Raw genomic sequence first — 12,123 nt, 5'->3', positions numbered from 1 at the left:
CAGATTCTCAACCACTGCGCCACCAGGGAAGCCCCAGTCTCCATTCTTGTAATTCACCCTGAGTTCTACACTAAACTACGTTTCACTTAACTAGCCTTTAATGACCTCATCATCTTCCTCCAAAAACCTAGTGAACTCTTATATTCTCAGAATCAGTTAATGGCATTGTCACCAGGTACCAAGTCCCAAGTTCTTTTTTCTCTCTTAACTTCTCCATTTTTTTAGTCATCAGGCCCTGAGATTCTCCCTCAGGAATAAATCTGCCTCTAATTTGCCTCTCTTACACATTTTCACTGATCTCTTCACCACCAATCTATTCCCTTTCTAAACCAAATCCCACGTTGCTCCCAGAATTATTTGCCTAAAGTTGATCATAGCACTTTTCTGCCTTCCCCCTGCTAGTCTGGCCCTGCACTGGGTGCTTTTTCCCCTTTTGGCTGCCCAGCTTCCCATCTCCTCTTCCATTTGGGGAGAATCCTCCTGTGTGTGGTATTGGCAGCCAGTTCTCCAACTCCCTCTGCAGAAATTTAAGGGTGGTTATCCTCCCTCTGCTCTGAGCATCAGGGTACAGGCACCTCCACCTAGGACTTGGAATCTTGTGATGAAAACAAAGAATAGTTGAGAAAACTCTCAAGGGCAGCGATGGGGTGAGACCAATGGCAGCCACAGGAGTGTTCCATGAGTGGGATCCCAGCCCTCTAGCTATGGTCACTCTGCCTGGCCTTTCTTGGTTCCTCCTTTGTCTCCAGTGCCAATACCCTGCTCCAAAACTTTACCACTTGCCTAGATGTAATTTCTGGCTTCCTTCCTCTTCGCTCTCAATCCTTCCTGTGTATTATTCCCAGAACAATGAAAATGGTCACAATCTACCTTATTTCCCATTATACTTCAATATATCCAACTTTGCTGCATTCAAGATTTTCCTTCCCATTCCTCAAATTTTCCTGTTCCCCAGTCTTTTTATACTTTGCTTGGGCTTGACCATGCCTTTGCTTATGTTCTTTCTTTTCTTTCTTTTTTTTTTTTTTGCGGTACGCGGGCCTCTCACTGTTGTGGCCTCTCCCATTGCAGAGCACTGGCTCCGGACGCGCGGGCCCAGCGGCCATGGCTCACGGGCCCAGCCGCTCCGTGGCATGTGGGATCTTCCCGGACCGGGGCACGAACCCGTGTCCCTTGCATTGGCAGGCGGACTCTCAACCACTGCGCCACCAGGGAAGCCCTTTTTTCTTTTTTTTTTAAATTGAGGTATGGTTGATGTACAATGTTATATAAGTTTCAGGTGTACAACATAGTGATTCACAATTTTTAAAGTTTATATATTTTTTAACATGTTTATTGGAGTATAATTGCTTTACAATGGTGTGTGAAAGGTTATATTCTTATATTCTTTCTTACATCTGGAATATCCTCTACTTAGTCAAGGCCCAGCTTAAGATTCCCTTTCATGAAGCCTTTCTTAACACTTTAGTCTCAGCTCTTTCTACTTCTTTCAACATGAAGGGGATCAGGATATGCTACCCCCAAATATGCCACTTTGGCATAAGGATTTTTTTGAGCTAAAGGCAATTGAGAATCAACAGATGCAGAAAGAGTTCTCTGCCCTCCACTTATCTGCCTAAAATCAGGGCATAAATTCCCTTTGTGAAGGTGTTTTCCCCCGACCCATCACCAGAGAGAGAGAGTTGACACTGAGATGAGTTTGCATAACTAGACCTTACTACAACAGCCCTTATCTTCCATTAGTTCTCCCATATATTTCCTGGTTATTTCCCCACAATTGTCATCTCTGGAAGCCCAAAGCCTCTTTCCTTTGTTAAGAGGATATATGAGACCCTGAGTCTAACCGATTCTTTGATATTTACTTTTCTGTGAACTCCTGTGCATGTATATATTAATAAAAATTGTGCCTTTCCCCCCATTGATCTGTCTTTTATTAGTTTAATTCACATACTACTAGTAACTGAACTTAAGAGAGTAGAGAAAAAGTTTTCCCTCCTTAATAAACACAGCGGTTTCTGTAGATACAACATAATTTCAGTTATTTCCCATCATCCTAAAACATGGCCCCCCAACCCCTCTAAAAATTCCCACTGACCTTGCTTCCCTAACAAGCTGCCATTTCTATCTCTTTCCCTTTCTTAACAAACCTCTTAAATAGAACTAACACATTTTGTTTTCAGAATGAAAATTTCAATCCATAGAGCTTCTGTTGCCCACATCAACCAACCAAAGAGCTTTCTCAAAAACCAATGACTTCTTCAGATCATTTGCCCACTTTTAAATTGGGTTATTTATCTTTCTATTATTGAGATGTAAGATGTCTTTATGTATTCTGAATACAAGTCCTTTGTCAGATATATAATTTGCAAATATTTTCTCAGAAGAACATACAGAGCACATGAAAAGATACTCAATATCATTAGTCATTAGGGAAATGAAAATCAAAACCACAATAAGATACCATTCATACCCACTAAGATGGCTAGAATCAAAAAGACAGGGGCTTCCCTGGTGGCGCAGTGGTTGAGAGTCCGCCTGCCGATGCAGGGGACACGGGTTCGTGCCCCGGTCCGGGAAGATCCCACATGCCGCGGAGCGGCTGGGCCCGTGAGCCATGGCCGCTGAGCCTGCGCGTCCGGAGTCTGTGCTCCGCAACGGGAGAGGCCACAACAGTGAGAGGCCCGCGTACCGCAAAAAAAAAAAAAAAAAAAAAAAAAAGACAGACAGCAACAAGTGTGGGTGAGGATGTGGAAAAGCTGGAACACTTATACATTGCTAAAGAGAATGTAAAATGTTGCAGGCATTTTGGAAAAGTTTTACAATTCCTCAAAATGTTAAACATAGCATGTTAAACATATGGGTTATAGTTTAACATGAGGACTACAGCTAAACATATATTAAAAGTATGATACAGTAGTCCCACTTCTAGGTATATATCGAAGAGAAATAAAAACATTTGTCCATATAAGAACTTGTAAATGAACGTTCATAGCAGCATTGTTCGTGATGGCCAAAAGTGGAAACAATCCAAATGTCTACCAACTGATGAATGAATAGATAAAATGTGGTATAGCCATTCAATAATACATTATTTGGTAATAAAAAGGAGTGAAGTATTACACATATTATGACGTGAATGAAATTTAAAAACATTACGCTTAGTGAAAGAATCCAGTCACTAAACACCCTATATTGTATGATTCCATTTATATGAAATGCCCAGAAAAGGCAAATTTATAGAGACAGAAAGTTGATCTGTGGTTGCCAGGAAATAGGGGGAGTAGGAAATAGGGAGTGACTGCTAATTTGTATGGAGTTTCTTTTTGGAGTGACAAAATGTTCTAAAATTAGATTGTTGTGATGGTTATACAACCCTGTTAATATACCAAAAATCATTGAGTTACATACTTTAAATGGATGAATTATGCAGTATGTAAATTATATCTCCATAAAGCTGTTTAAAAAAGAAAAAGATGTCTTAATACTCAGCTCCAGGGGCCATTTTTAGTCGTCCTTTCTCTGAAACTGCAGCTTCTGACATTGTTGACAGCACTTATTGTCATTTTTTAATAATGGAATAATACAACCAAATTACAAAAATTTGAGAAACTAAAAAGTGGTGGCAAAATTAGTGTTGAATATGAATTTCTCATGGGCATATTATCATAGAAAACTGAGATAACAATAATTTATTTATTTTTATAAATTTATTTATTTATTTTATTTTTGGCTGCATTGGGTCTTCATTGCTGCGCCCGGGCTTACTATAGTTGCGGCGAGCGGGGGCTGCTCTTTGTTGTGGTGCATGGGCTTCTCATTGCGGTGGCTTCTCTTGTGGCCAAGCATAGAATCTAGGTGCGTGGGCTTCAGTAGTTGTGGCACGTGGGGTCACTAGTTGTGGCTCGCAGGCTCTAGAGTGCAGGCTCAGTAGTTGTGGCACTCGGACTCAGTAGTTGTGGCACACGGACTTAGTTGCTCCGCGGCTTGTGGGATCTTCCCAGACCAGGGCTTGAACCCGTGTCCCCTGCATTGGCAGGTGGATTCTTAACCACTGTACCACCAAGGAAGTCCCTGAGCTAGCAATAATTTATTTTTAAGATTAAGTTAAGATGCAAGAGGGAGGAGATATGGGAATATATGTATATGTATAGCTGATTCACTTTGTTCTAAAGCAGAAAATAGCACACCGTTGTAAAGCAATTATACTCCAATAAAGATGTTACAGAAAAAACGATTAAGTTAAACACTTTAAAATTTACTAAACACTTCTATTTTTGGTTGTTTAAAAATCTTAATTATTACTTCTTTGAAGAGTCTCTTTGTTAGGTACATGTGCCTTTTTGCCCAATACTTACTTACTCTGATTATAAGTAGGTAACAGTCATTATGAATTTGGAAAATATGAGAAAATTAAAACCCATTTGGTGGTAATGATTTTATTGCACCCTATCAATAATATTGTACCATGTCTTCCAGTTATATTTTTGCAAAATCCCTCTTTTCTGTTATTTTTAGAAATTCATAGTTTCCTCTGTAGGACTAGAAAATATAAAAAATTTCTATAAGCCAACTATTTGACATAACTTTCGAAATCATAAACATTTAATATGTGCACATGGCTTTAAAGAAAAGATATATATATATTTTAAATGAATTTATTTATTTATTTTTGGCTGTGTTGGGTCTTCGTTTCTGTGCGAGGGCTTTCTCTAGTTGCGGTGAGCGAGGGCCACTCTTCATCGCGGTGCGCGGGCCTCTCACTGTCGCGGCCTTCTCTTGTTGCGGAGCACAGGCTCCAGACGCGCAGGCTCAGTAGCTGTGGTGTGCGGGCTTAGTTGTTCCGTGGCATGTAGGATTTTCCCAGACCAGGACTCGAACCCGTGTCCCCTGCATTGGCAGGCAGATTCTTAACCACTGCGCCACCAGGGAAGTCCCTGAACATATATTTCTAAAACAATGCAGCAAATATAATAGAGATATTAACAAAATCATACTCCAGAAGATAATCCAACTAATTACACCTGGGGGAACTGGGCATACTTCAGGCCTGAGGACTGAAGAGTGACCAGTAGTTTGCTACACAAAGGGCAGGGCAAGCCCTTTCCAGAGCACAGGGACAGGTTTGTGTTAGAGCCACAGGTATTGAAAGGTAAGGGGAAGTTTATGGCTCCAGATCACAGAGCTGGGGTGAGAGGAGGGAGCACTACAGGAAGTGGGAGATGTAGTCAGCAGTCAGATGGTTCAAACTTTCTGCTTCTGAAACTATTTGAATTAAGTGGTTTCTAAACTGAGCTGATTGTCAGGAATGTCCAGGGAGCTTTCTTACAGATCCCAAGATCCCACCTTCAGAAATTCCAACCCATTATGTATGGGTGGGGCCCAGGAACACCTTTGAAAAGCCCTCGGGGTAATTCTGCCAGTTGAATCAGGGTTTGGGGCTGCTTTTATGGGGGAAGGGTGAGCAAACAGGAGAGTGCAATACCTTTTGTAAGGCAGGTAACTGTGCAGGACGTATCCTGACCTCCTTCAAGTCTTTGCTCAACATTGAAAAAAAAAAATCACCCCCCCCATCTTTTTTACCTAAACACTTATCTTCTAGCAGTTTACTTACTCTAAGTTTACTTAGGATATTATCTGAATCCATTCATTAGAATGTAAGTTCAACAAAGGCAGTGGTTTTTCTCTTCTTTACTAGTGATCCTCAGATCCTAGAAGTCTGGCGCATAGCAGGCCTTCTGTTTTTGAATGTATGAATCAATCAAGGAGTTGACGATACGAGAATTTGGCCAGGACGGGGGCTGTGGAGAAGAAACGTGTAAGCTTGATGCAGGCAATTTGCTTAAAAACGAAAACTGAGGCAGTTGGAGAGAGAGGGGCACAGGTTAAACAAATACTGTGATAGGGAGGAAGGCTAGTTTTTCCTTGTTTTCAAGTTTCTTTCTGATTGCACTCTCTTGCTTCCGGGTACATAACAAACTCAAAACCTGCCAGAACTTTCCACCTGGTCACCTAAACTAGCTAACCATACACCTGGGACCCACACCAGTGCAGCCGAGAAAACCCGGATAACTGTATTCTTTCAAGGACGGGTGTCTGCCGCGGCGGCCTGCGACCTAGGCTCAAGCATGCGCAATAGACAGAGTCACCAGCGTGCGCGGGAAGCTCGGCCGCGTCCGATTATGATTGGCTGTCGCGGCGCACTCCCACCCACCGAAACGCAGCGCTGGATGCTGATTGGGTGTCTCCTCAGAGGCCGGACGCCTCACGGGGGGCGAGGGAGGGGAGGCGGGAAACAGCTTAGTGGGTGCGGGGTCGCGCAGTTCCATCAGGCAGGCGGCGGAGAGGTTCCGAAATGGCGGTGCAGCCGAAAGAGACGCTGCAGCTGGAGAGTGCGGCCGAGGTCGGCTTCGTGCGCTTCTTCCAGGGCATGCCGGAGAAGCCGACCACCACGGTGCGCCTCTTCGACCGGGGCGACTTCTACACGGCGCACCGGGAGGACGCGCTGCTGGCCGCCCGGGAGGTGTTCAAGACCCAGGGGGTGGTCAAATACATGGGACCGGCAGGTGAGGGCGGGGACGGTGCGGGCTCAGGGGAGGACCCCGCGGAGTTGGCTTCTCTCAGGAAGTGGGAGGGTGTCGGGCAGGGAGACACGGGGGCGGGGACGCTGGTGCCTCGTGGGGCCACTGCGCGTGCTCCGGCCCCTGCCTGGCCGAATGGGGCGCCACCCGCCCCCTGCCCTGCCTCCATCCTGAGTCTGTCCCTCCGGAGCTGCCCCGGATCAGACCTAATAGCGATCGCTTCGTGCGAGGCGTTTTAACACATTGTTCTATTTAATTTTGCTGCAGTCCGCGTGGGTGTCTGCTTCTCGCTCCAGCCTTGGCGCTGTGGATATCATCACAAACGCCGCCAGACCTCTTTATCACAAACGCCAGTCCAGGATTGAGATTTAGAATAGAAGGGGGTTAGGGAGACCGATTTATGTCGCCAGCGTGATTTTGCCTGTTTAGCGAACGTCATTTATACCGCTGTTCAGCGCAGGGACCTATAGTGTCTACTGTTAATAGGCAGTATTGCCAAGTGGTCAGGACCTCGAACTGGAGCCAGATTGCCTGGCTTCAAGGCGCAGCCCCTCCACTTACCAGCTGTGTGGCCTTGAGCTAGTCATGTATGTCTGCCTCAACTCGGCATTCAGTGCCCTCGGTAACCCATCCCCATCTCTCTAGCATCATCTCTCCCTGGAAAGCTACAAACTTCTCACCCTCTTGTAGTTAGATGTTCTGAACATCGAGTTTTATGTTAATCTCTTTTATCCTTGGCTCCTAGGAATGAACATAATAGAAGGAGTAAGGAGTTGTGGATTTTAGTCCTGCCTCTGCCATATGGAGATGGAAGGTTACTGACAAAAGCTGTTTCATTCATTAGATAGACATTTATTGAGTGCTGCCTTGTCGGGCAGGGTTATGGACACTGGGAGTACATAGATCAAAAGGCAGTATCCCAGGGCTTCCCTGGTGGCGCAGTGGTTGCGAGTCCGCCTGCCGACACAGGGGACACGGGTTCGTGCCCCGGTCCGGGAAGATCCCACATGCCGCGGAGCGGCTGGGCCCGTGAGCCATGGCCGCTGAGCCTGTGCGTCCGGAGCCTGTGCTCCGCAACGGGAGAGGCCACAACAGTGAGAGGCCCGCGTACTGTTAAAAAAAAAAAAAAAAAGGCAGTATCCCCACCTTCACAGAGCTCCCCCTTGTGGAGAGCAAGGCAGAAGTAATTCCAATTCCAGGTGAAGACCTATGGAGGATGCTCCATAACAAGTTGCCAAAGAGGCAGAGGCAGGATTGCCAAAGACTGGAGCCATCAGAAGAGGCATTATAAGAGAGGTTAAAGTTCACTTGAGTCTTGAGAAACCCTGTACCCATTAGCAGGGTACAGGGTTTCCCCTGAGTCCTCCCAAACCCAGGCAACTGCTAATCTGCTTTCTCTCTCTAGATTTGCTTATAACATTGGTCTTCTGTGACTGATCTCTTTCACTTAACATTTTAAGGTTCATCTGTGTTAATCAGTACTTCATTTCTTTTTATTGCCAAATATTCCGTTGTATGGATATACAATATTTTGTTTAATCCATTCGTTAGTTGATGGACATTTGGGCTGTTTCTTTTATTTATTATTTTTTTTTGGGCTGTTTCTTGAACCAATACTTTTAATGTCATCTGTACCCATTCTCTCCTTCCCTGTTGTGCCAGTGAAGAGATGAGCCTTTTGCTGTGGTCTGGATCCCCTCTCCTCGTCTCACAGATGGCTTTGCTGTTGATCATTTCTTCTCTCTTTGGCTCATTCTTTTGGCATTTAGACTTATTCATATCCTTTTAGCTACTTTTCTCTTACTTTTCAACAACTATCAAAACATTATTATAGGGGCTTCCCTGGTGGCGCAGTGGTTGAGAGTCCGCCTGCCGATGCAGGGGACACAGGTTCGTGCACCGGTCTGGGAAGATCCCACATGCCGCGGAGCGGCTGGGCCCGTGAGCCATGGCCGCTGAGCCTGCGCGTCCGGAGGCTGTGCTCTGCAACGGGAGAGGCCACAACAGTGAGAGGCCTGCGTACCGCAAAAAAAAAGAAAAAAAGAAAAAAATTATTATAATAAAGCTCTGTGAGGTGGGTTAGTACCTAGCTTCAATTTATAGATAGGAATCTGAGTCCCTAAAAAAGGAAGTTCCTTATCTTTTGCCTCTTTTGCTGTCAGAACTCAGCTTAGAAGCATCTCCTCTTGGAAGCCTTTCTTAACTCCCATCTTAAGGCTGCCTGGTTAGCTGCCCCTCTCATGTGTTCCTTGCCCTAGGACCTTCTCCTTACCTTAGACACAGCATTTATTTTACTCTATGCCAATATACTGAAAGCTCCCAGAGGGCAGGAACTCTGTCTTAACCAGTCTCTGCCTTAGAATCCCAGCACCTGGCACAGTGCCCACATGTAAGCAGACACATTATCAGCTGAATGAAGATGGGGGCTCCAAATTATTCTTGAAGAGGAGAATCTTGTATCAATCTGAGGTTTTTTTTCTGCACCATGTGGAGGCTGGGTAGCTTTCTCTTCCAGTTCCCCTTCAGTCTTACTTCTCAGCTTTCAGACTTAAAGCATACAGCCAGGCTCTTCACCAGGAACATCCAGTGTGTCACAAACAGTCCTTTGAGAGAAATAGTATCTTCGGAGGATAACCTTTTTTTTAAATATAAATTTATTTATTTTATTTATTTTTATTTTTGGCTGCGTTGGGTCTTTGTTGCTGTGCGTGGACTTTCTCTGGTTGCGGTGAGCGGGGCCTACTCTTTGTTGCGGTGCGCGGGCTTCTCATTGTGGTGGCTTCTCTTGTGGAGCACGGGCTCTAGGCATGCAGGCTTCAGTAGTTGCAGCACGTGGGCTCTAGAGTGCAGGCTCAGTAGTTGTGGCACACAGGCAGCAGGGATTCTTGTCCACTACTTATAACTAGTGAACTGATATTGAAAGTATCAGCTGCGTTTTGCTGTACAAAACAATTGTATTATGTCATTTAATTAATCTTTATGCTTATTTGTATTTGATATTTGTACTTGATATGATCTATTGTTAAATTTAGGTTAAATCTTTCATAAGATCCAGAATTGTCAGAATAATCTACACGTATAATCTGAATTACCTTTAAGTGAATAATTTGTATTACCTATATTATATGAAAATTGAACTTTAATTCCATTTGATGATGTGGGTGATTTTATTTTGTAAAGAAATTGTTATTTACAAATCAGAACTAAGGTGAGACACTATATTCCATCTAAGACAATTTTTTAGCCTTGGCACTATTCATATTTTGGACCGAAGAATTAATTTGTTACTGTGAGGGGCTATCCTGTGCACATTTAACAACATCCCTGCCTCTTCCTACTAGATTCTGTTATTATTCCCTTTCCCCAGTTGTAACAACCTAAATGCCCCCCAGGCATTGACAATTGTCCGCTAAGGGAGCAAGATCTTCCCTTTTGAGAACCAGTGATGTAAGATGGAGGCCAGGAAGTTCGAAAACTCAGTTGACTGGATAGGGGAAATAGGTGCACTCATACTTTACGGGTGGTAGTGTTAATTGGTACAGCCAACCAAGAGGGATAGTCTGCAATATTTATAAAAATCACACATATCATCCTTTGATAAAATCCAGTTTTAGGACTTTGTCTCACAGATACACTCAGATATTTGGAGAGTGAAGCACATACAAGGTTATTCATGCAACACTGTTTCAATAACAAAGATTGGAAACAACCCATAGGGAAGAGGCTAAATTATAGAAATTCCTTAGGTTCATTGGAACGTTTGCAGCTGTAAACAGAAAGAAGCTGATTATGTACTGATGGAACAATCTCCAAAATACTATATCAAAGTTAAAAAAAAAGATACAGTACAGTGTGTATAGTGTGCAATTATTTATGTAAAAGAGGAAAAAAGCAATGCCTTATATTTGCTTGTGTGTGCCTAGACTATGTTTGGAAATATATTCTATAAAGTGATAACTTGGGTGGTGAACTGGATGTGTAGGGGACAGTGGTGGAATGCAAGTCTCCTTTTTGATGTACCTTTTTGAGCCTTCGTTTTTTTTTCTTTTTTTTTGATGTGGACGATTTTTTTTTTTTTTTTTGCGGTACTTGGGCCTCTCACTGTTGTGGCCTCTCCTGTTGCGGAGCACAGGCTCCGGACGCGCAGGCTCAGCGGCCATGGCTCAAGGGCCCAGCCTCTCTGCGGCATGTGGGATCTTCCCAGACCGGGGCAGGAGCCCGTGTCCCCTGCATTGGCAGGCGGACTCTCAACCACTGCGCCACCAGGGAAGCCCTAAAGTCTTTATTGAATTTGTTACAATATTGTTTCTGTTCCGTATTTTGGCTTTTTGGCCGCAAGCCATGTGGGATCCCACCTCCCTGACCAGGGATCGAACCCACACCCCCTGCATTGGAAGGCCAAGTCCCAGCCACTGGGCCGCCAGAGAAGTCCCTGAACCTTCAAGTTTTGAACTATGTTACCTAGAACATTTTATAATGAATAATAACTAATTTATTTTTATAGACCTTTTGAAAAAAATCCTATACAAATACTATTGTAGTTATTACATAAGAGTTTTATTCAAACTTGTGAAAAACAAATGATAAAAAAGGACAAGTAGGATTAGCTGTATGTATATTGACTCATTCTTTTGTCTTTGTGTCTTCTCAATTTTTTATTTTGATGTGTAGGCTCCACAGGTGCAGGGGGTTATGCCTATCCACCATTTTATACCCTTCATCTGCTAAAGTATCTAGGACATGTAATAGGTGCTTGATAAATAGTTTATTGAGTGAATGAATTACTGGGAAAACAACATAGCTTGGGGGGAGGCATTGTGTTAGGTCTTCAACACTTATGACTTCAAATCCTCAAATCCGTAACATGTATTTTTAATATTTTTCTTTAGGAGCAAAGACTGTGGAGAGTGTTGTACTTAGTAAAATGAATTTTGAGTCTTTTGTAAAAGATCTTCTTCTAGTTCGTCAGTACAGAGTTGAAGTTTATAAGAACAGAGCTGGAAGTAAGGCCTCCAAGGAGAATGATTGGTATTTGGCATTTAAGGTAATTATCTTCCATTTAAATTTAGTTGTGTTTAAGAGTAGACAAAATAAAAACATGAGAGAATTCTGTGTTGGTTTAATATTTTAGCCAGGTTGTGATAGTAAAATGCTGTGAGAAGCTTTAATATTCTTTAGCATGTGGTTTTTAACATAACAGTTTAATAGCAATTCAGAAATTCAGTAAATCCTTATTATGAGTATGAATACTCTGAGCTTTGTCACTGTCCCTAAAACCTAAATAATAAATAGCCTTTACATAAAGTTGAATACCAGCATTAAAGAATATTTGATTTTACTGTTTCTGAAGTAATATCACGCAAATTTACATATCCCAAATATCTATTTATACACGTTTGTAATGTGTTTGGATATTTGTATGTTCCTTTCTCTTTCATTAGACTGTAACGTTTTTAGAAGTGTGGAACTTTGTTTAATGCTGATCATATTCCTAGGTGTGCCTAGAAGGGCTTATTGACGTGCTTCTAATGCCTTCATGGAGATG

General features: G+C 43.1%; 1 protein-coding gene across 3 annotated transcripts in view; it reads left to right on the top strand.

The window, feature by feature from the left end:
- Nucleotides 1-6,294: 6,294 nt before the first annotated feature.
- The window catches only part of MSH2 (mutS homolog 2), a 73,559-nt gene continuing 67,730 nt past the window's right edge, over nt 6,295-12,123 (top strand). Inside the window, exons 1-2 of one of the 3 annotated variants that reach the window (XM_060169294.1) lie at nt 6,295-6,563; nt 11,468-11,622. In XM_060169294.1, coding sequence (XP_060025277.1) covers nt 6,353-6,563; nt 11,468-11,622 — 366 coding nt within the window. In that variant the 5' untranslated portion in view covers nt 6,295-6,352. The remainder of the gene's footprint in view (nt 6,564-11,467; nt 11,623-12,123) is intronic. The other 2 variants (XM_060169292.1, XM_060169293.1) reach the window with 2 other exon arrangements.

Source organism: Lagenorhynchus albirostris, chromosome 13 (genome assembly GCF_949774975.1).
Source record: "Lagenorhynchus albirostris chromosome 13, mLagAlb1.1, whole genome shotgun sequence".
Taxonomy (NCBI): domain Eukaryota; kingdom Metazoa; phylum Chordata; class Mammalia; order Artiodactyla; family Delphinidae; genus Lagenorhynchus; species Lagenorhynchus albirostris.
Note: the sequence above shows the minus strand (reverse complement) of the source record. Positions and strands in the feature narration are given on the sequence as shown.